The sequence below is a fragment of the Drosophila rhopaloa genome, unplaced genomic scaffold (assembly GCF_018152115.1).
Source record: "Drosophila rhopaloa isolate 14029-0021.01 unplaced genomic scaffold, ASM1815211v1 contig_2, whole genome shotgun sequence".
NCBI lineage: Eukaryota > Metazoa > Arthropoda > Insecta > Diptera > Drosophilidae > Drosophila > Drosophila rhopaloa.
This window is the reverse complement of record NW_025335083.1, coordinates 17,539,722-17,563,333: the sequence shown is the minus strand read 5'-3', so window position 1 is coordinate 17,563,333 and position 23,612 is coordinate 17,539,722. Positions and strand designations below refer to the sequence as shown.

The 23,612-nt window shown below is 39.8% G+C and overlaps 1 protein-coding gene and 1 long non-coding RNA gene across 4 annotated transcripts in view; both read left to right on the top strand.

Annotated features, from left to right (window-relative positions):
- The window catches only part of LOC108053617, a 38,608-nt gene extending 32,107 nt beyond the window's left edge, over positions 1-6,501 (top strand). For 2 of the 3 annotated variants that reach the window (XR_006417638.1, XR_006417637.1), the window contains exon 5: positions 6,432-6,485. This is a non-coding gene — a long non-coding RNA (uncharacterized LOC108053617). Of the gene's footprint in view, positions 1-6,431 lie in introns of all 3 variants that reach the window. The other variant, XR_006417639.1, reaches the window with a different exon arrangement.
- A 32-nt stretch (positions 6,502-6,533) lies between these two features.
- On the top strand, positions 6,534-20,039 carry LOC108044935 (dual specificity tyrosine-phosphorylation-regulated kinase 2). Its single transcript, XM_044460487.1, has 7 exons — positions 6,534-6,663; positions 7,224-7,590; positions 8,488-8,660; positions 8,724-9,001; positions 15,684-15,822; positions 15,894-16,065; positions 17,843-20,039. Exons 1-7 carry the CDS (start codon positions 6,640-6,642, stop codon positions 18,886-18,888), a joined length of 2,199 nt encoding a protein of 732 aa, XP_044316422.1. The 5' UTR covers positions 6,534-6,639; the 3' UTR covers positions 18,889-20,039.
- The last annotated feature ends 3,573 nt before the right edge of the window (positions 20,040-23,612 follow it).

The following is a 23,612-nucleotide window of genomic DNA, read 5'->3' as shown; positions in this document are numbered from 1 at the left end:
TAGTTTTTCATTTATTGTACAAGCTTTTTGATTGTAATTTATACAAAATTGAAACGAAACGGTATTTAAAATCAAATCCAATTAAACTTGTTAAAACTTATAGCTACAATATCATACAGATTTGTTGGTTGAAATTAACTATTCCAAAAAAAAATATTTAAAAAGGCCTCCATCCACTGCAACGTCTACATATCAATCAAAGTCGAAAGGTTACTGGGGATCTCAATCTCCGCCCGATTTCCCCTCTTAGCTTCAGCTTACTCTCTTCATTGTTAACTCTATTTTGAAAACAAATAATCCCCCGTGGCTAATTTTGATTCAGATTGTAACAGTTTCACTTCGCTTCCTGCATTTTCCATCTCGACGTCGACAGACCCATTAACCAAAATCTGCAGTGCGCTTGCAGCTGTTACACACAGATACTTGGATGTTTATTACTCAATCTGGAATTACATTCAAAGACTTCCGCGACGAGCTACGAAAATCAACATGAAATGCATCTATATTTGTGTGCCTATTTCTTTTGTATTTTTATTTGTATTTACCCATTCCCATTTGCATTTGTGGGTAAAGAGAAATGCAGTCAACTGTCAAATGAGTGAGCCGAGAGAGAAAAGGAGGAAAACACACGGCTAATTGTCATTTTCCGACAACAAAAGCGACCACTCCACTTCACTTTGTTCCACCCAAAAACGGCCAGTTGCCACTTTAGTCGATTTCAAAATAGCGCCGAACGGCGGCGATCCCCTTTGTTTTTACTGCCACACAGTTGGGTTCAATAAAGAATAATTCACAGAAACATGGGCAATAAAATCCGTTAGCCGCTGCACTTGTTATGCCGCCCAATCCCAACCCCAGTCCCAAGCCCCAAAAAGCTCCCCATTTGGCTCCATTGTCTTTGTGCATTCGATAGCCAGTCAAAAGTGTTTCTAGAACGGAAGTTATTAAAATGGTTATTGTTTTTTGCCTTTCTGTTTTCCTACCAACCGATACCTTTTTTCCACAGGGCACCACAGCTTGGAGGTTATGGCTGGGGAGCTTTTCCGATTTAAACAGTGCATTGACCACCATTACCCATACGCAGCGTTGGCCCTTCGCAGTTGGGGGTTGGCGATTGTCGGTGTTGCGGTATTAGGGTTTATATGTCAGGCACACACCTCGCCATCTAGGCATTGTGCCATCTGTTGCTGCACTCTATTTTTTTGCGCTGCTCTGGTTTTTGTATGGGTTGAAAATGTGGCCAAGAATTTACTGCTGTCGGTGATAAAAATAGTTGGAAAACTGAATTACTTTTCGTGTTTTCGCTTAAGTAGTTGTATAAACTAATAATTGGATAATTGAGCTTAGTCATTTTATATTATACAAGTTCGTTTTTTGCAGTTAGCTATTTCTTAGAAACTAATAAAATTTTTGTGAATACATCTCTATTAAAATTTGTCTACTTTAGCTGAAAATTTAATTTAACAAAAAACTGTATCCCAATTTTGATTAATGTTATAATTATAATGATGTTGTTATACATCACATCAAAGCAGCAATATGGTATGAAACAAATTAAGTATTTCTGATTAATTCACAATTTGTTTGACATAATGTCAGTATGGTAAACATAAATTTACAGTTTCTAGATTTTTTAGTGTTATTATATAGAGTATCATATCCTAACCATCATCGACCTATGCCAACTGTAGCACTGACCACCGAGTGGTTCCCCTCTGGTGACCCCAGCACACCAACCGACCAACCGAGTGGAATCGTTTCCCACTTCCGCTCTCCATTCGGACTCCCTCCAGCTGAAATCTATATGGATTTGTTGACATTCTGCGCCCTGGGGTCATTACTTAGGGTTGGGGTTAGTGGGTCAATGGTTTATGAGGTCACATTTAGGGGGCCTGTGCCACGGATAGTTGGCTGGTTAATGCCCGGTTGAAAAGGCATTTCGGTGCCCTAACCAAATTAGGTGGCATGCAATTTGTGGCCTGCTTTCGGCGTACGAAAATAAGCGTAATAATGAAAACTAAATGAATTTCACTTATGTTTCATGTCTGCGCGAAATTAAATGAACAAAAATGTTTATAGCATGTCGCCTGGCTGGGCTGGCGCTCTTTTTGCATTTATTTATTTTCTATTTTCGTGGGCTGGCTCTTTTCTGGGCCACGCGAGGTAATAGTTAACCGAAATTTTGCCGGTTGACAAATGATGCTTTATTTTCTCGTTTCTTGGTGTGCCACATAATTAAATAGAGTAACGCCCATTTGGGTCACGTGTGCCAAATATCCAACCGAATCGAAGTGGCTCCATGTAAACCATTGTGAATTTCCTGAAAAATTTGAGCCTAACATGCATGTCTGGCGAAGAGCTATAAAAAATGTATATAAAATTGTTGCACATTATGATGGGCATGCGAAAACTAGACATGCATGCCCTTTTGGTGCATTTATGCAGACTACCGGTTGTAATATTAAATTGGGTTTGCAAAAATTATTAGGATGTTAATTATGGCTATAAAAAGTTCGAAAGAGTTTAAACTTTTTATAACCAAAAGTATTAAAGGTTAATAATAGGCATCTGAAAAAACAAAGGTGTTTTTTTTTTACCAATATTAATGAGTGCTCATTTTAACGAGAAAAAAAGTGAGCAACAAGTCATAATCTTAAAAACCTTAATATCAACTAATTTTCAATTGGAACTATGGATGATTGGGTAATACTTATTTTAACAATATATGCATTTGATATTTATTTATTCGATGGTCTTTAATGGACTTCAAAATTTCTGATTCCTATTTTATACAATAGCTTATTAAAGACTGTTTAATGTTTACAGCAGTTTGAATATTCACCTTATTTCTTGCATCTGTTTTTAGAATCTCCAAGCCCATTCCGTGAAACCCAAAGATCAAAGCCCCTTAATGTGTTTTTTACCCCCAAAACTTCAAAGTGTCAAAAATTGTTTGGCATTTTTGGGCCACAGACAAATCAATAAAATCTGATTGAACAATAGATTCAGCCGTTTTCGATTTCATGCATGTGCCGGTTGTAAGACTATAAAATAAAAACCCTAGACGTGATGTCTTCAAGACTCATTAAGGTACTTCGGACATGTTCCGTTCGCAATCGTAAAATAATTGTAAAAAATATTTTTAATGTAAAATTTCTGTTTTGTATGCACATTGATACGGACTTTTGGCAGGCGGCACTTGAGGCGTCAAATAATCAAAAGAAAACATTTCAATAAATCAAATCAGACAATGGGGCGAGTTGGCCAACACAATTTTAGACAGCTTATTGACACGTTGAGGCCATCGAGATTCCAAAGCCGAGAGTGCTAGAATTCCTGCTGGCATTTCGCTGGGGAAGACCAAATCCGGTGGCATCCTCTGGTTGACACTGTTCCACACAAAGTTTACAAATGGCAGCACTCCTTTAACAATGTCTGACATTTTGCAGCTGCCATCGAAGGTTTTTCCAATGCGAAAAATAAAAGAAAACTTTGCAACAAAATATAGCGAAAAAGAAGAACTTACATTACATGAAGATCTGTCGAGTTTGCATATAAATCTCGCTTCGGGTCTGCCCAAAATGATTGCAAGTGTCAAAAGTCAACAACCAAATGTCACGTTTTGTTGTTTTGTTTTTATTTATTTTTCTCCTCCTCAATGTTTGCCTGGCTGACGAACAGAGGAGCACTAACAAATTCTCCGCCTCTGTGAGCAATTGACATTTATTAAACATAAAAAGTAAAGATAAAAACCTCAGCAGTCTGGGAAGTTGGTTTGCCCAAAAACAAAATGCACTGAGTGAGTGCATCCACAGTTTCGGATACTTTTTTTCGGCTTTTTAGATTGAAATGATTTTCCCGCACTTGTCAAAATAAGTCTCGGTAATAAATTGACAAATTATTCACATAAATTTCTTGACATTTTTATTGCCACCAAAGTTGCCGTGCCATCTTCTCTCCCCTTTTTTCATTATTGTTGTTTTGAGATTGTTAATTTTGGAGACAGGCAACGAAATGTTAACTTAGTGCAACTCAATTACTTTGAGTGGCCAATTTTCTTCTTTTTTTTCTGGTGTCTGCCGACACTTGGCGTAGAAATTTCAATTTAATGGCTTAATATTTTGTTTTAATGCTTTGGGTCAGCGGAGCAGCAGCATCATCATCAAAGGCGAAATTAGTTGAGCGGACACTAAGTGGATTATGCAATGGGGAGAAATAAAATGGGTGCTTACCAAATTAAAGCGGGTTTTTCATCAAGGAGGTTCATTGGGGGTCAACTTTCGCTTGGACTCGGACATAATTCCGCAATAGGATTAAGATGACTAAGACAGGGGATATAAATCAGTGTGGTATCGCTTTGAATTGACCACTTCGGTTTGAAATGCGATCTGATATCGATCTGTCGTTTTGGAGGTTTCTGTTTCTGTTTAAGTTTCTCAATTTGAAGTTTGATTTGACTTGTTCAATGCAAAACCTCAATGCCAAATCAACCCAAACAGATCTTGTCAAAAGACATCTTCGTATACTTGAGCCAAAAATCAAACATTCAGTCTGACATTTAAAATTCAGTGTCATTAATAGAAATTGCAGACATCGGGTGGGTGTCAAAGCAATGACAAACGATCCCCAATGATCTTGACGTTTCTCAATTGGAATCAATGCAAAAGCAAAAACGGCTTCATAAAACGTCGATAAATGGTTCGATTGCTGAGGCGTGTAATTGTTGAAGTTACTTACAATTGACGGCAGTCGCCAGTCCGCAATCGTATCCATACAGTTTCAATTGATTTGTCATTTAAATCTGGGAGAACAATGCGGACTTATGACCGTCAGCGGTGTGACACCTTTTGAACGGTCTAAATTTAGTCATAATTGTTCAACCTTGCCAAGAGCTTAGGTCGAAGGTGGGTTCAAAAAACTTTCGCTTATCAGACTGCGGACAGACACACCATGTGAAACTGGTCCTGACTTTTGGTCTTCAAGTCGCTCTTGGCTTTCTGCACAAATGGCTTAACTCAAAACAGTCGGAAAATGGCAAACCCAAAAAGTGCATTTAATGACAGACAGCCTGAATGACTGAGTAAGCCGTTTGGTGGGCAAACCGAGTAACTTCATCCAACTTCGGCAAAAGTAGGGAAAAGAAACAAGTAGAGCTAACGACTTAACAAGCAGACAACACCGAAATACCTTTTGATATATAGGAAAGCCTCGAACTCAACCCCCACCGTTAGACTCCTTCCAAACCCACAGTAACTGACAGTCTGATGAAGAAAACGAATGCTGTAAATTATGATTTTATGACAGAAAAGTTTTTAAAGCCAATAAATTTAACTGAGCATGCCAAACCGCAAAAGATATAGAGACAGCTAAAAGGAAAATAAAAATGGGAGAGAAAATGGTTAAGTAAAATAGGAACTAGTCAAGTGGTTACCACTTTCAGGGGTATCTCGGAACTTTTGGAGCCACATTAAATATGCAGTGAGAGAAGTTCTTAGGATATTAAGTAGGGTAAAGAATTATATGTCTTCAGAGATATTTAATTTATTTATCTATTTCCACATTCAATTGTTTTATAATTAATGAGAAACATGAGGGTTTTAAAAAGGCGTATTAAAATCCACCACAAACTTTTATAATTTCATTACAGTGCACTTCCGAATAACTGCTTTCATTATGCCTCCATTCACAAGGAAACTTACCAAACAAACCAAACTTCCCGTTGCACTTAGCCATGCAGAAGGGTGGCTTTGGTCTTTCGAAAAAAGGGTTAGGATTATTATGCATATTGAGTGCGAGTTCGAGTTTTGGGATCGCTTACGAACGTTCAAACTGTCAAATGCACAACGAGCCCAAAAAACATGGCGGAAGAGAAAAAGGCCAATAATTGGCCATGACTTTGGTTTCCGAGTTTTTATGCCTGTCAGCCAAACCGGCCGTTTTCATTTTTGGGGGGAATGGGATCTATGGAGTGGGTTGGGTTGGGTTTTTCGGGGGTCTACGACTGGTTCTTTACGACCCTTGTGGAGAAAATATGAATAAAGTTTTCGGGACTTTTGATGAGACCGCTTGTCGTCGACCGCCTTGACAATGAAAACTGCTAACTGCTAACTGCTTACTGCCGTTGACGGACTGGCGTTCTTGTTGCCAGCTTTTTGAGTTAGTTATGGCCTATGCCCTGCCATGTCATTGATAGTTCGGGGGCGTTGCTGTTTACCATTTATCGTTTTATTTATGGTGTGCACTTGGAATGCGCATCGCCCGCTGATTCCTATATTATATTATTATTACTATATTTCGTTGAATTCTCTTTTCGTTGGCGTTTCGTTACCGGAAAAAGGGTTAAAAGTCAAGGGCTTAAAGACTTGCGTCGTCCATTGTTTTGGCATTGTATTTCTCATGGACTTTTTCCCTCTTTTTCAACCTCTTTACAGTTGGCCCCAACAACCAAAACAAATGCAAATGTGCGCCCCAAAGACATATTACCACGAAAGTTATCAATAATTGTTTGCCGGAAGAGGAGATACAACTCAGCCAGTTAAACACCGGGCTCAGGGTGACAACACACAGGCACCGGGCAACAATTCTTTGTGGATACGTTTCTCTTTTGGATAAAATCGACAACACAGCGAAGTCGGCACAATGTTGGATCGATGCGAAATGCCGGTAAGTAGATTGTCTTGATAATATGGAGGAAGTAAACAAATTGTAAACAGAGATTTGTAAATTAAGATTAGCGAGTTTGTTTGTAAAGCATTCAGCATCAGAATTTAGTTTGAATGTTTTGCCAGAAACCATTGTATTACGAATTTTAGCCTTTAAAAATTGTTGACTATTACATACAGTTATTAAAATTAAAGTTTAAGAACCAAAAGCAATCAAATTGTGCATATTAAAATAAAATAATATATTTTTGACAATTTCAAATCACATACACTCTTTTTTATTGAATTTTGTGACAAGAATATATTTTTACAAATAAAATATTCTAAGAACGAGGAAAAGAGAAAGTAGAACTTCAACGAAGAATAAACAATAATGAAATGGAAGAAGATACGCAAACGTATTACAAGTAAAGACTTTAGCCGAAAAGTAGGCTTATTTTTGCGGCACAGAGTCACGGGCTACGAAGTGCTACATTCGGAGCTCATTAACTGCCCGGGAGTATGCTATACGATGCGATCCCTCATTGAAAATTGACTAATGATTATGTGTTTTCCATGCAGATCCAGCTGGACAACGAGAAGCTGCGACGGGATGTTCGATTGACGGGCTCTCGACTGGATTTGCCACAGCTCTGCAATGGCTCGCGACGCCTGGATGGGCACAACAACCATGTGGCAGTCAACGAGTCCACGGTTACAACCACATCTCTGAATGGCAATGGCAACAGCAACAACAACGGCATCAACAACAACAACAATAACATAGGATCACCCGTCTCTTCCTCGACAACCAACAGCAGTAATGGCGTCAACGAGCGCGGCTCGTCCACAAAATCAAACAGCAGCAATGGCAGCGGCAGCTCGGGCAACTCGGCCAGCAGCACAGGAAGTGCCGAGCTCAAATGCAACACTCCCATGACGCCATCTGGTAAGCACATCCCCATCCTTTAACCCTGTATTCCTGGCTGGGAAAGCTTTTCCCATTTTCACTTTAATTTGTGTATAGCGAGACCAGAGAAAAGAAACTGCAAAGTCTTGGCTGATTATTTTTTCTCTCTAAGCTTTGATTTTCTTTATATATAAATTATATTCATTTAAATAGAATTTTACTTCTCTTGTTGAAGCATTACTCAATGACATTTGATGATTTCTTTTTTATTTAAAATGATTGAATAGGTTAGTCATCAACTTAAATTTTTTTTTTTTGTTTTCGATTTTGAAAATTTTATTTCTTACTGGTTTACTGTTTCACTAAAAAATAGCTCACTTCAAATGTCCATAAAAAATGATTTATTTTAGTTTTATTCTGAAAATACAAACTAAAATTCGAAAATATAATATGATTTGTTACTAAATTCACATTCCAGTGTTTTAAAAAAGAGGCTGCCCTTTTTTGGGACCAGAGCCTAGCGAAGCTTTGTACGTTTGCCGGTTTGCATCGCTGCAGCCCAATGCCAATTAGTTGAGCATGCCCTTCAGGCATTTGGTAGCCACACTCCATCATTCGCCGGCTCTCTAATTAATTTTATATACATTTTAGAAATAAAAGTGAAATGGCATTGAGGTCAGGGTCAATAGGGTTTTAGAGTGGCAGTTGCCACATGGGAAAATTCTCAATTATACCTGTTCAAGTGGTTACAAAGTGAAAAAAAGGTACAAGTTGCTTTAGTAGAGTGAAGTAAGCACGAAAAAGCTTTTAGCCATGACGGAAATTAAATTTCAGCTAGGGATGCAAATAGCGAAAAAGTAAAAACTTTACCCCAAAAAGGTATTTTGGTTTATAAAAAAAGTATTGACTAAATCATTTATTAACCTTTTTTAACAGAGCTGGTGAAGAAGTTCCGCAACTACCTAACCGATCTGGAGTTCGAGGAGCTCAAGGTGTACAAGGAGGTCTGGTATTTTGGCCAGCACGCCAGCAAGAACTACAACAAACCCGCCCCCACAGCCAACACCACCAATCTGGGCTATGACGATGATAATGGCAACTACAAGATCGTAAGTGAAGTGTAGGCATATGATTTGATAGCAAAGTCAATAAGTATAATCTTCATTTAACAGATCGAACACGATCACATAGCCTTCCGTTATGAGATTCTGGAGGTGATTGGCAAAGGCAGTTTTGGCCAGGTCATCAGAGCGCTGGATCACAAGACCAACTCACACGTAGCCATCAAGATCATAAGGAACAAGAAGCGCTTCCTCAACCAGGCCGTCGTCGAACTCAATATCCTCGATGAGCTGCGCGAAAAGGATGCGGATGGATCTCACAATGTCATACACATGCTCGACTACACATATTTCCGCAAGCATTTGTGCATTACCTTCGAGCTGATGAGGTAAGTTATAAACATAAGGAATTATGTCTCTTTCTGACGTCAATGCAGTCGAATTGAAGTTTTGTTTTCTCTAGTCTCAGGAAAAAAGTGAAGTTGGCTTTTACTGTCTTCAATTAAATGCGCGTATAACTCGCATTTCTATTAACATTCTGCCAATTATTGCTCGCCAACTTTCGTTGCGTGATTGGTGGCCATAAAATTTGGCTATTATTAATTTCCATGTTCCAAGTACCTAGCACGCATTGCGATATGAGAAGTTGGTCTTCACTTTTGCCTCTGAACCCGACATATGTGCGTTTTCCGCATGTTTTTCATTGTCTTCCAGTTAAGTTTTATTGGCCGATGTGTGTGTTGGGTATCAAATGAGTTTGGTTTGCCATTTTATAAGCCCATAAATCCTCCCATAAATGCTCTCAAGTGGTTTTCATAATTCTTTTTACGACTTTATCAAATTAATTTAATAATGAGTGTGAGGATAGGGTAGTTTCCTTAGTATCATATATTTTCTTTAAACATAGAACCGTGGCTATACCCGCATATTTTCTAGTAAACAATATAAATATCTATTTAATTTCCATGCCACAAAAGCGCATACAACCGACGGAGGCAGACACAATCGAAATCAACTGCGGCAACAACAGCAACAGACCGCAGACGCCGCTCGGCCATCAATTTCAATTTAAATGTTGAATGTTGTGTGGCCTACTGGCAGGCGCAGGAAAATGCATTTCACGCCCCCTGGCACCCATTATACACACATGTGTATATGCCCAAAGGAAAACCTGTTGTTCGGGCCTGCTTTTTTGCAGTGTGTGTATAGGCAGAAATCTAATTGATTGGCAGCATTGAAATCCGCTGGTGTTGACTATTATAGAGGGTAGCACGAGGGGGGCATAAAAACGGACTGAATATGTCAAAGTTTAGACAGCAGGCAACGCAAATATGGTAAAAATAAATCCCCAAGAAGGCACGGAAACGGCACGCGATGCAACAGCCAAAGTTGAAGAAAGCGAACGTCGAAGGTCGGCGGTCTTGTAGTTGTTTCCTTTTTCCCCCACTCCCAAATGCCTGCTATTCCCATTGAGCTTGACATTTCCGTCAGCCGACGGACGACTAATTTGTCTTAATTGCTGGCTAAGAAAAAAAAAGAGTTAACAAATTTTGCGAGTTGACATTTTTGAGAACTGATTTTGGGCTTCTAAATTTAAATGGGCCATTGGCACGCCATCGAAGAGAAGCAAATAATCCCAATTTGCAGGCGACAGTGAAAAATCAATGGATAAACAAATTTAAGTCCTTTCTACCCACTGCAGCACAGCTACACAAATTTAATTAATTATTTGCTCTGCGACTAATTAGCCGCAAAATTGTTTTTCGTTTCTGTTTGAAGCTTGTGGAGTGCGCACTTAGTGATTTCTTTTTTGTTACGCTTTTAAGAAGTTTTCCCTGCAGCGGACAAAGTTTGTGCCTGCAAGTGACCAGGAGGCCGGGGAACCGCATTGACAACTCGGCGGCAAGTTTTAAAGTTTGTTTTGAACGAGTAAACAAATTGTATGGCAAGTTTTACGTAATTAAATTTACGTGCACGCAATTTAATTTGCATGCCGTGAGGGGTAAAATTTTCTCCGATGAAATGATTTAATTTGCCTGATAGGACAAGCCGGGCTTAGATTATAGAAAGTCAAGGCTGTCCAGCGGTTTAATTGATAGAAATTGGTTAAGTAATTAAATCAAAGAAAACCTATTTCATTTGGAATGAAAATTAAGTGAGCACTGTGGTGACCATGTTTTTTCATTACAATGCTGCTGTGAAAACGAGAAACCCATTTTCGTTGGAAAGTTGCCGCACAATCTGATTAGCTAATTAGCCAGCGGACAGTGTGTGTCTGCAAATACGAAACTTAATCCTGGTCCCTAAAGTGACACACTTATTTCACCTCCACACGGAGCCCGACCCATTCAAGGACTTCATTTCGCAAAAAGGACAGCGGGCGGTATGATGAGCATCTGGAATGGGAGGAACTAAATTGACGCCAAGTGACACATTTCGCAGTCACCCACACACAAAGCTATTTGGGTGATTTCCCACATTCGACCCTGGCAGGTGGCATTTTCATGGGGCTGTGTTGGTCTTGTTTCTAGCATTATGAGCCACATAGCCACATAATTTACAGCGACAGCGATAAAATGAGAGCTGCCAAAGTGCCAAAGACAGGGAACATACATTCAGCCCCCATAGCTATGCAGCATATTGTCTGCTCCTTTTTGGCCAAAAAACAAGCTTAGGGCCTTGCGAGTTTGTGTGGCCAAGTTTCTCTCTGTGTGAGTGTGTGTTAAGGTCTGTGGGTGTGTGTCAAGCACATAAATTTCAGCTAATGTTGCCCGGGAGGCTAGCATCCTAGCAAAGTATCCTGCGTCGCCATCCTTCGCTTTCAATGTCACTGCCTTCCTCTCTCAACTTGGCGGGTTTTGGATTTGCAATAATGTGTCATGATTTAATTTCAATTTTTATGGCTCATAACGAGATCAAGTTGGCGATAATCGTCTGGGAATTAATTTTTTAAATTAACGAGGTCTTAGATTTTATTGGCAATTGTGTATTAAATTAATTGCAAATAAATTGGGCTCGATAAAAGACTTAAATCAATGTGATAATTTGTACAAATAAACTCAAGGATTCTTGATTATTAGACTAATAAGTCAAATAATGAAATTTGTGAAAATAAGTAAATTGATTTGTTATTATTCAAATTGCTCGTAGAATGTCACAAGGTAGTCATTAAAACTGGATTAAAAATGTGTCTTCAACTTAAATCCAACAAATACGAATATAAATAAAACTCCTATTAAATTCAATTTAAGTAATTTTGAACATAATGGCATTTTTAAATCGAAAAAACCCATCGCTTTTTATGAACATGGTGACCCACATTATGACCACAGCTTTTCCATTTCAAAGCCAATCAATGTCAAACAGATGCAGCATGTTGCCGCCTGTCATCAGGCATGTAATTGACTATTCCAGACATGAACACCGACAACGTGAAAGTGACATAGACAACTGACAGGATGTCGCCGGCATTCCGCTGCCTTTTGGTCATGTGGGGAGAACAGGACGAAATGATTTTTAATTAAAATGCAACATGCGGTGTGCGTGAGCAGTGGGCGTGGTCATGCAAATGAGCAGATCCTGCAAGTTTATTCTTTTTAATTAATTTTTGCACTCAGCTCGTGTAAATTGCAATTAGGGGCGAGCGGCAAGGACGATGATGGCAGGACGAGTTCGCGAATTGAGTTACCAGGAGAATAAACACTCGAGGGGACGGAAATGGACGAGGGGAGGGTGTCTTCGGTGTCGGTGTCAGCTGTTTCGCGGATGTTGATGTAGGTTATTATTATGCCGTGCCATGGCACAGTAATTACTGCTAATTGACATTTTTGCCGAGCATTAAGTTTGTTTTGCTGTAAGCCCGTCGCGGTGGAAGATGGAAGCCAGTTAACATGGCCAAGGCCAAGTCATTTATCATCTGCTAAAAGGTAAATTCGCCTCTATTTCCACTCCTCGCTGTGGCAGTATATTTTTCTGCATTCCTGGGACTATTTACGGTTCGACTACTTAGCTGGCTGTTTTATACAGTCGTCAACTAATTAGAATGCCGCTTGACAACGTCCCAAAAAGGATATTTTGCAGAGAAATTTAGCCAGTCCTAAGCCAAAAACCAAGGTCACAAATGTCCCAGCCATGGACAGCATCATTAATTCAAAGGCAGCTTTTCGGTTAAGCCGCTTAACTTTGAATATTTATGGGTATTTAGGAAGAAATTAACTAGGAAAAATGACAATGCAAGAACAGCTTTATTTTAAATTTTTTTTTTTGGAAAGACCTCGTTAATATTAAATGAAAAGTGGGATTGTAATCGATAACCGCAGAGTAAAATTAATTCCGCCTCCAAGTTGGCTTACACGTTGAAATTCCGTATGTAAATGCAGACAGGAAAGCTTTCATCACCGGCAAAGTCCCTTGTCAATCAATGGCATTCCCTTTTCGCTTTCAGCCAGCAGAAAAACCAATTTAAAATTTATGCTAAAAGTTGCCCGAAAGCAACGAACAAACAAGGTGACACAATTCACGCCACGTAGACAAGTTTATTACCAAAAATTCCTATGACTGACAGAGGTGGGTATGTTCTTTAAACAAAATATATAAAAAAATTATTGTCGTTGCTTTCTTTAAAAAAAAAGTCAATCTTATCTCCGTATTTTTAGATTATTAAGGGCGTCATCCGATTTTCCAAGCTTTGTTTATCCGAATTCACTTTCACCCGATTTTGGCATTATATTGTCCTATTTTTGGTGTGCTAAATGCAAGGCATTAGTGGCTCGTTACAATTGCATGTTGCAGTTGCAACGGCGCAGGGGCAAATCAATCAAATTACCAGCGGAATTTCGGCACGGAAAACGGCCCGGAAAAAGACGCCCCAGGCAGCTGAAAACAATTTTCAAGTTCATGGCAGACTCATGGACTTTTGGCATTGGCTTCTCCGTCGCCGACTGTGTGGCATGTCATAATGCAGTTATAATATGCAGACTTCTAAGCATACACATGTACACTGTCCCGATTCGCCGATTGAAATTATGACATTTTGATGATTTTCTTATTGGTTTGTTATAGACTCGTCTGTTTGCCAAAAAAGGCCTTTCCTCCCACAACCGCTCGTCATCTATTTTGGCTGGCCCTAAAATCAATAGCAGTCGGTTTTCTTTAAAGCCTGCCACTTTAAGGTCTGATATTTTTGGTATTCCAACAGACGCGTCAGTGCAATGAGAAAGTTTTCAAATTAAAAGCAGCGTGACCTTTGCGGTCTGGGTGGATGCCTCCTCCATTCCCGCGATTCTAGCCTGAGTGTTGCTCAACGATTTGACAGTCATCCATGCCATTATGTGGCTTTTGCGGGGGGAAAACACGAGAAAACGTCCTTGGCACTCTGTTAGCTCAATCAGCTTAGCGCGCTTTTAAACGCTCTTAGCGCCTTTCGGAGAGAGTGTGTGTTGGCTGACATAAATTTAAATTGGATTACGGCATGTACAGGCTGTAGAACATGGCTAAAAGCCTCAAGAAGCTATTAAGCTAGCTGTGTGAAATCAAATAAAAAGTTATTTAAGCTTTTGGCTTACAAATAGGGTCGAAACGTGTAATCTTCAACTCGTATTGCTTACCAGTTTTATTTGCCTAGGAAGTATTCAGAAATTCATTTTCACACTCCCCAACCTTTAGAAATTCATCTACTCCCACACACAAGTTCCTAGCTCTTTCATTCCAGAAGCAGTTATTACTTTTGGCCATCTTCCACACACTTTTATATAGGTCAAACATGTCGAGGAAGCTCTCATCAGCAGGCGATAAAGTTATTGATGGCCATGTGTATATAACTGCTTATGGGAAAAACGGAAATGAAAGCGAGTTCAATAAATTGAGATATATATGATGATGAACGGGAGGAAATCTCATGGACAGATAGAGCACGAAGGCCAATATCTTACCGTCTGACGTTGCCATAAAAAGTCATCAATCATCGGTTCCCAAACACTGGCAAACAACAATTGACCAAACTTTTGATCAACGAGTACATTACACCCACCGCCAGCTGTAATCTTAGGTTGTTGTCTCTTTTGTGGTTGCATTGACATTGAGGGAATAAAACTCCTTTGTTATCAGTTAATTAATCGACATAAACTGCGAATGCGAAACATGGCACAGAAATCGCAAAGTAAAAAAAAACAGCGAAAGGGTTGACAAACGGGGCACATTTTTGGAATTGAGGGAGGGAGTTCACACAGTGATTGTATTGTTTTGTTAAAAGGATTGAACTAGCAAATTTAAAAAGATTTTAAAAAATATAGAAATTATCATACATTGCAAACTTCTAAAAAAAGTAAATTTATAAAATATTTGTTATAGCCAAAAATACTTTTGTTTTTTGGCAGAACCCTTATACTTTATGAATGTATAAGGTAGCGTTGGACTTTAAGGAGAATAATGAAACGAAAACAAGTAGATATTGCCTTTTGATTTTATGGACAAAAATATTCTTTCAACATGTTAGTTGATTTTTCACATATTGTTTTATATATTTTATTTGAATCACGATTTCATTTGGTTGTCTAAGATAATGTCTAATCATAGGTGCCAATTTAGTGTCTAGTGTCTAAAAGTTTACTTAAAAAGGAGTACCATAAAATTATTCGAGCTTTTAAAAAAAAGTGGTTGGTTTTTATAATTATGTTTAAAACGAAGACTGTTTCTTGTCCCACTGTTGACATTGTTTGGCCGCTCTTTTCGGCTTGATTTGCCACCATTTTAGTATCTTTCTGTTGTCGTCTGCCGACTGCTCATGACTGACATTGTCAATATTGTTGTTGCTGTCGTAGAACGTTATCGTTGTATGCCCAAATTCGAGCCCGACATGCAATGGGAATTAATTCAATGCATGTTGCCCGTAATACAACGAGGACTTAAAGCGGCCGGCGTTTGACTTGACTCCTTGTTTTGTTCTCCATTCGCGAGAGTGTCCCTTGTTTTGTCAACGATTCCGATGGGGGTTTAGTTTGTCGCTGACTCATGTTCAAATCGCTTTTGCCAAGGGGTTGCACTAACACACCATTTTGCCTTTTGTCCTTACAGCTTGAACCTGTACGAATTGATAAAGAAGAATAACTACAATGGATTCAGCATGAGTCTCATAAGACGCTTCTGCAACTCGATTGTGAAGTGCCTGCGTTTGCTCTACAAGGAAAACATCATTCACTGTGATCTCAAGCCGGTAAGTGCATTGCATTAAATGTCCTTTTCCTTTATTAACTCTTTATTTAATTCTTGTTTACATGGATGTAGGAAAACATCTTGCTCAAACAGCGTGGTAGCAGCTCTATTAAAGTCATCGACTTTGGCAGCTCATGCTACGTGGATCGCAAAATCTATACGTACATCCAATCGAGGTTCTATCGCTCCCCGGAGGTGATTCTCGGCCTGCAATACGGCACCGCCATCGACATGTGGAGCTTGGGTGAGTGTCCACTTTTAATTAAAAACATTCCGCCCAGTGTTCCCAAGTGGGCTGGCAAACATGTGCAGCCGGTTGCTTGCAATGAAATTTTAAATGCTTGCCCTGCATTTGGCAGGCAAATTTATGGCCCACACACGTTGGCCCTATAAATATCCCCCGCAATGGTGGGAAGGATTAAATATTAAACATTTGTGGGTTATACAGCACGTGGACGAGTTTCTGTGTTTGTAGGAAATAAGGTGTAATAAGGGAAATAGGTAGAAAAATTAAACTCAACACACAATTTCTTAATTACAATCTGTAGTTAAAAGAGTTTACTTTATTTGCTTAAATTAAATGCTCAAACCCTTTCTAGGTTGGCAAAGAATTAACACATTTTTTCAATTTCAACTGGAGACTGTTCTTCAATCTCTAAATGAAACTAAGTAAACTCACATTTTAACGGTTTTTTAATGAATTTAATTCCAATTTGAAATGGAACAAGAAATAACTTATAAGATATCTTAAACATTTTCTCCTCAGTAAAGTCTTCCCACTTTACCCGTTCAAATGACCTAGCCCATACCGAAAAGCTCAGCGAAGTGTAAGAACACGCACTAGGCCAATTAGTAGCAACAGGCAAAAGCGAAAGCGGAAAAGGACCTCCTCCATCCGAGCGAACAATGAGATATCGATGGAGGTGCCGGAGGTGCGGGTCAGGGGCCACACTCAACAAGTGCCGCCCCACTTGAAGTTTATGTATACAATAATTTTGCCCAGCCCAGTTCAGTTCAGTCCGGACCTTTAGCCACTCCCGGCCTCATCGCGCACATCCTTTTAGCGCCCATTTCCGACCACAACCACGTCCGGTCAGCAGCAGCAGCACAAGCAAAATATCGTGAGCTCCGTCGACAACAAAGGACTCATTAAATGTGCGCACGGACGTGAGGTTGTCGGTGGCAGGTTGTTATTTCTGGGCCCTAATAAAAGCCAGCTCAGTTTATTTTTATCCGCTGTCTTGGGCTTCTTCATGTGTGGGCCGGCCTGCTTATTCGAGTTACTGTGCACTGAGCATGTAGAGTAAGTAGGCGATGGAAATGGGTTACGTGTTGAATGATGTGAGCACTTAGCAAACTCAGCTCCCCCACAGAGTGGACCATCTGCAATAGATACGTGTGGATTTTGATTGCTTTGAGCTTCATTAGGTAAATTAGGTTTCAGGAGGAGGTAAACTCCCAGATGCACTTTGAGCAGAATTTCAGTACACAGTTTCTGATAAGTTGCATATGAGATTGCGTTAGAAATTCAGCATTGAGGAAAGCTATTTTGAGCTCCAATAACCTTATTTGTTACCTTATGAATAAATGAACTGAGCGTGGCTAAGGTAACTGAAATTTAAAAATGTAAGTAGCTTAGTCACTAACCAGGAATATTTCTTTTGTGGTATTCAATTCAATTTACTGCGACAACAAGCTATTACAAATTGAGATGAATAGCCTCAATTCAAGGGAAAACTATTGAGTCACAAAATGTCTATCAAAGGCCATCTTGCAGTGACATCTCTCCTTGACTGACCATCCACTCAGACCACCACTCAGACTCGGAGTCCATTAGAAAGTGCGGTAGAAAATAAATATTCTTGAGCTCAAGGGGACGGACACGTGTTCGCTACAAAGTCAAGGTCAATGCGCCTGTCTGACCACCGCCCCAAAATGACTGCAGCAATTGCGGCCCCCCATCAAGCACCGAAAATCAATACTAATTACATGTCAACTTTTCTGCTCTCTGATTTTTATAGGCTGCATTCTGGCCGAGCTTTACACGGGATTCCCCCTCTTTCCCGGCGAGAACGAGGTCGAGCAGCTGGCCTGCATCATGGAGGTGCTGGGCCTGCCGCCCAAGGTGCTCATCTCGGTGGCCAGGCGGCGGCGTCTGTTCTTCGACTCCCGGGATGCCCCGCGCTGCATAACGAACACGAAGGGCCGCAAACGGACGCCGGGCAGCAAGTCGCTGGCACAGATTCTGCACTGCCAGGACCGCTACTTCATCGACTTCCTGCAGCGCTGTCTGGAGTGGGATCCCGCGGAGCGGATGACGCCGGACGAGGCGGCCCACCACGAGTTCCTGCAGCCCTCCGCCTCCAGTCGCCATCGCAGCTGCCGCATGTCGAGCAGCTCGTCCAGCTCGGGCCTGAACAGTGTTTCCCAGAAGTCTTCCTGCTACAGCTTTTCGGAGATCTCCCCAGGCACTGGCAATGGTCCCGTGGTGGCCTCGATCACCAGCACCACGGCGGTGCACAATGCGGCGATGGCCACCACCAAGTCGAGACAACAGCCGGCGGTCCAGAGCCATGGCCACGGCCACGCCCAGTCGAACGGACACCTGCCCGATATCAAGTTGAGTGCCAGCGATAAGTACAACAGCATGCAGAAGGTGGCGGTGCGCTCAAAGATCACGTCCAGCGTCTCGGATCTGGAGTCGGTGCAGCAGTACTCGCTACATCGCATATACGGGGGCGTGGGCAGTGGCAGCACCCACCACGTCTCGTCGGCGGCCACCAGGAAGCATCTGACTGGCACCGGAAACGGAATTGTGGGCGCCATGACCTCCAAGTACGGCAGTTCGACGCTGGCGCACAACCATCACAATGTGACGCACCACAATGCGTCGACGGCCACGATTGCCACGGCCACGCACCACCACCACCATCATGGAGTGAGCGGAGGGGGACAGCAGCAGCAGCAGCAGTCGTCGTCGTCGGGAGGAGGAGCTGGCAACATGGCCATGTCGCACTCACAGTCCACCGGGGATGTCTCCGACAGGGCCATCTTTGGACGGGCTTGACTCCGGGCCAGGCCCACCAAGCTGGAGCTGAAGAAGTGCAAGCTGGTCAACATGATGGACTTCTGGAGCTAGAAGTGGCGTCCACAGCACTGCGCTGATGTTAAGGAACGGGAGGAGGTGGAGAAGGAGAAGGAGTAGGCCTCCTCGCACCTAGCTGTAGTTATTGTTATATGTAAGCTATATAGGAATTATAGACGTGTGTGTGAATTGTATTTGAATGCGAGCGCATTGCTGTTGTCAACCCACTTGCTCCTGGAAATCCCTGCCCCCCATTCGAAATAGTTGCATCTCAGCTAGGGGTAGTCCTTTCTTGCAGCACTTTGCAGTATTCTCAGTTTCCCTGAACCCTATTTTATTTCGCTACTGCCATAGCTCAAAGTATTCGCAATCGTATTTACACCCCCACAAACCTTTTCCGCAAAGTATTCTCTTCCCTCCAACTACCAAGGTGTTGCAAGCTATCCTTTCACACTGTATTCAACATGAACAAACCTTCAAGAGTAAAAAGAAACCAGATAAAAAGAAAACAAAACAGAAGCCAGCTCAAAGGAACAAGATAACCTAGATATAGTTTATTAGATATGGCATATACTAAACATAGTTGTAGACAACATTTGTAACGATTCACCCAACGCATCCCACTCACCCGAACTCAAAGATACATACATATTTATAGGGTTACGACTCAAATCTGTAACAATTTCATACAGCTTCCATGTCTTTTGCAACAGTATCAAGGCTGTTATTAGTTACATATGCGAAACCGAAATGTATCTATATCTTAACTGTAATTGTATTCGTAGTTTAAGATCTTGGAGGTTCGATGGCCAACATCATACATCACACTGAAGCAAATCAACTCTTTAGTCTACCAATGCAAGATAAGTTTGTAATCCGCATGGAAAATAAATGAACTATCACCGATCAACCCTATCCACACGGAATACATGTCATAATTTAATGAAAACACATATATTTAATGAACTATAAATCTATTAAATCTAGACGGATAGAGAAACAAAATATGGCCAATATCACAACCGAATAATAAACCAACCCAATATACAATAATTGTAGTGCGCCACATCTATGTAAACCGTATTAGTGGAGGCAAAAGCAAAACAAATAAATAATGTTTTATTCAAATTAAAGTTTGTGTACTACAAATAAGAGACAAGACGGCAGACAGTTTAGTAGGAACTTGAGCTGGGTAAGCATGCTTACCGAATCCAGACTGTAATTTGAACGAAGTTTGTAACCTGTAATCCTGTAAGTTTAGATAACACTGTACACAAATTGCAATTTTTGCTCATGACTTTTGGATATATATCATATAGGACTACAATACCTAAGTCTATATATACACAGCTACGATCCTTTGGAGCTTGTTTCGTATTATTTATAAATGTTTTCTCTGCCACTCGTCGTAATTATCTCTGATACTTTCTTTATGTGTTTATTATAAATTTTGACAAAAACAAAAACAAATCCAATTGCAAAACTTGTTTTACAAAGTGTGTTCGAATTTAACGTTTAGTATTAATTGACAAAAAACAATGATGAACTTATAATTATAAAAATATACGTACAGATATATCAATTTTAAATTAAAGAAGCATATTAATTGTATAGATCAAGAAAAACAACATGTAATCAATTACAATTACAAGAATTACAGCAAAAAAATAAATAAATGAAAAAAAAACTATGTACTCAAAAAAGATTGTTTTGTTTTATTTAAAGTGATTAGTTAAGAGTGACTTGATAAAAGTTTGCCTACTTTCAGGCATTTTAATTTCTGGCAAAATTCGAGGGAGCGAAATTTTTTTGTTTTCTGTGAGCTAACTTGAGCACTAGAGAGCGCTAAATATTTTAACTTGTTTTATGTTTTTATAATTTTATAAATGTATATTTAAAAAACTTTTAAAACCTATTAAAACATAGTTAATCTTTTCTTGCCCTTATTACTTATAAGGGCTAACCAGGAACAAAGTAATACATATATCATTGATAAATTTTTAACAGTTGGCGCGGCTTTTAAATTTATTTTAATAGTTATTATCTTACGTTGCCAAAAATATGTAGTATAGACTTATAGATTTTAAATTTATTTATTTTTTGATTGAGGCGCAGTGGGTTTTTTTTAGTTTTTTGCAATAAAAAAATTATAGTCACTTTAAAAAATATATTTTCATTTTAAGCGGGGCTTATCGAATGAGCAATTATTCATTTATTTCTCATTTAAATTTTCTTTATAACCTTTTTAAACCTTCAATTATTATTATTATCTCGAGCGGATGTGTTTATATAGATTCATTCATATTTGGTCTAATTTTGTCAGCCCGGCTTCTTCGTCTTTCTCAATTTTGGTGTTGGGCATAATGATTCCACGTGACACCATTTGAGTTTGCCGCGAGGGCTCCGCAATCATTTAGTTTTTGTTATTAATTTATCGAATCTTGGGTCGTTCGCACGTATTATGCAATTTCCGACAGCGTCTATAATGAAAAGACAACAAAGTTGCCATTTTTTTTTGTGTTGTTAATATTTGTATATTTTGTAGATTGATTGTGCCTGAACTTAAATAGGGCCCTCTACTAATAACTGTATCTGTTTAAGCCATTAGTAGATGGTGTCAATAGTTGCTTAATAAATAGTCGACGATTATCCTAAATGACTTGAAGATTCCGACATTCGACTTTACTGGCCGTACTGAAGATCTTCAGCCTGTCCCAAACATGTCATCTTCAAATGCCCAACGCTTTGTTTTCACTTTTGATTCCCAAGTGTCTGCGTGGGGGTTAACGAGTCGGCAGATTTCGGGGAAAGTAGAATTCTAAGTACTCGCAACGGATCAGCCATATGACTTAATCCCCAATGCCATGCCCGCCCCATTCTTGAATGAAAAGTAAAAGTTGCCGGCTCACGATCGTTCATTCCGCTGATCGTTCACACCGACCACAATTCCCTACGAGGGTCTGGGATCGAGTGATAAGCTCGGGCTGTAAGCGTCATTGAGTCAAAGGTTTATTGACGTACGATGGTGGCTTCTTCAGCGCCTGCTGATGATCATGATCATGATCATCGGGTTGCCCACTTGTTGTTGCCAGGTGAGGCCATTGCAGGTCGGGTTCGGTTTTTTGGTTTTTCGGTTTCGGGTCCATGGCATCTGTCTGGAAGGCCGCTTCTGCCTTAACTTGCCTGCCTTTTTCTTAGTTTTTTTTATTTTCGCCCCATACATTTCTTTCCTTCTTTCTTTCGATCATTCGTCGCAAGGTGAAAGTCTTTCCCCCCGAGCGTTTTGTTGTTGGGTATTTGTAAAGCATTTAGTCTTTTTTCGGTGTTTCAGTTTTTGTTGTCCGTCTGTATGGCAATGGCTTTTGTTTTTTGTTAATCTCGGGCAGATATATGAACTGTCCATTGGCTACCCATTCATCAAGATTTTTAACTAGACTTTTAAAGTGCAATTTATTTCTGTTGTATTTTAAGTTTTGTAATGCCTCAGAACTGTTCTGTAAATATAGTTTTCAAACATGTCTTCACTTAATTTACCTGTTTTTCTTAATGTAAATGGGATTCATAAAAATCTTTTTTTTTGGATAAGAGGAGCGGCTGCCCAATATATGTTTATTTTGTGGCATAAAACTAATTGGCAAAAACCATAAATGTCTCTGTCAGAGGTCATCTTAGTGGTTTAGGATACAATGAAGGCAAGGCTATAGTAATTAAACACACACTTGGGACAATGTTTTTAAAAATACAAAAATATTATAACTGAATTCGTAAGAAATTACTCAATTACAGTTTATGAGTATCAACTTATTTGTTGCACCACCTTTTATAGCTTGTAATTGATCGAAGACAAGATCCCAACTGCCACTGGATATTTTATTATTTTTACACTTGCATTACCTTGTCTATGTTTCTGGTAGTCAAAATTTAATGGCAAACCATTAATAAAAAAGCGAAATTGGCAATTATAACTCACAGTTTTCGCCGTGTGTGGGAAGTAATTAGAGAAACACGAGCACGCTGCGGAATACACACAGAGAAAGACAGAAATAGCCAAAAATTAAAGTATAAAGAAATTAAATTCATGTAATTAGAAATGGATTTGACAAGGGGTTGACTTCCTGCCAATATTTTCTACGGATTGTGCAAACAATTCAATCAAGCAACAGGTGAAAATATTTTCCACCGATTTTTGGGGATTGCGCAGATGTTTTTCTCACAGCCCGATCGGTCAACAAAGAAAGTCATCAAATAAAATTTAAGCACGCACTACAAAAGACCCGAGGAGAGATGACTTGGACAACCGAGGGGTCCGATCTTTAGTATCATCACGGGTCATTATCATTGTCTGTGAATGGAACAAAGAAGCCAAGTCTGATAAGCTCTCTGGCGCTTGCTCCTTATGCAATCGCCACTTAAAGGTACCTGTGGTCGGTCTTTTATTATAGAATTGCATTTGGGCCCCAGATAATTGGCCTTGGATTGCACTTTGTTTTCCTGGGCGTCCGGAAAGTGAAAAGTTATTTATGAAACACGGCGAGGAAATGTCTGTTTGGTGAGTTGATTGATGGATTAGACGATAAGTCGCCACCGAATTGCTTGGGATCTGAAAATAATTGGATGGAAAGCTGGAAATGCAATAATTTGTTGATCTGTCTAGCTGGTTCTCTGATATAAAATGCATTTTTCTATGGAATTGTTGTACAATTAAA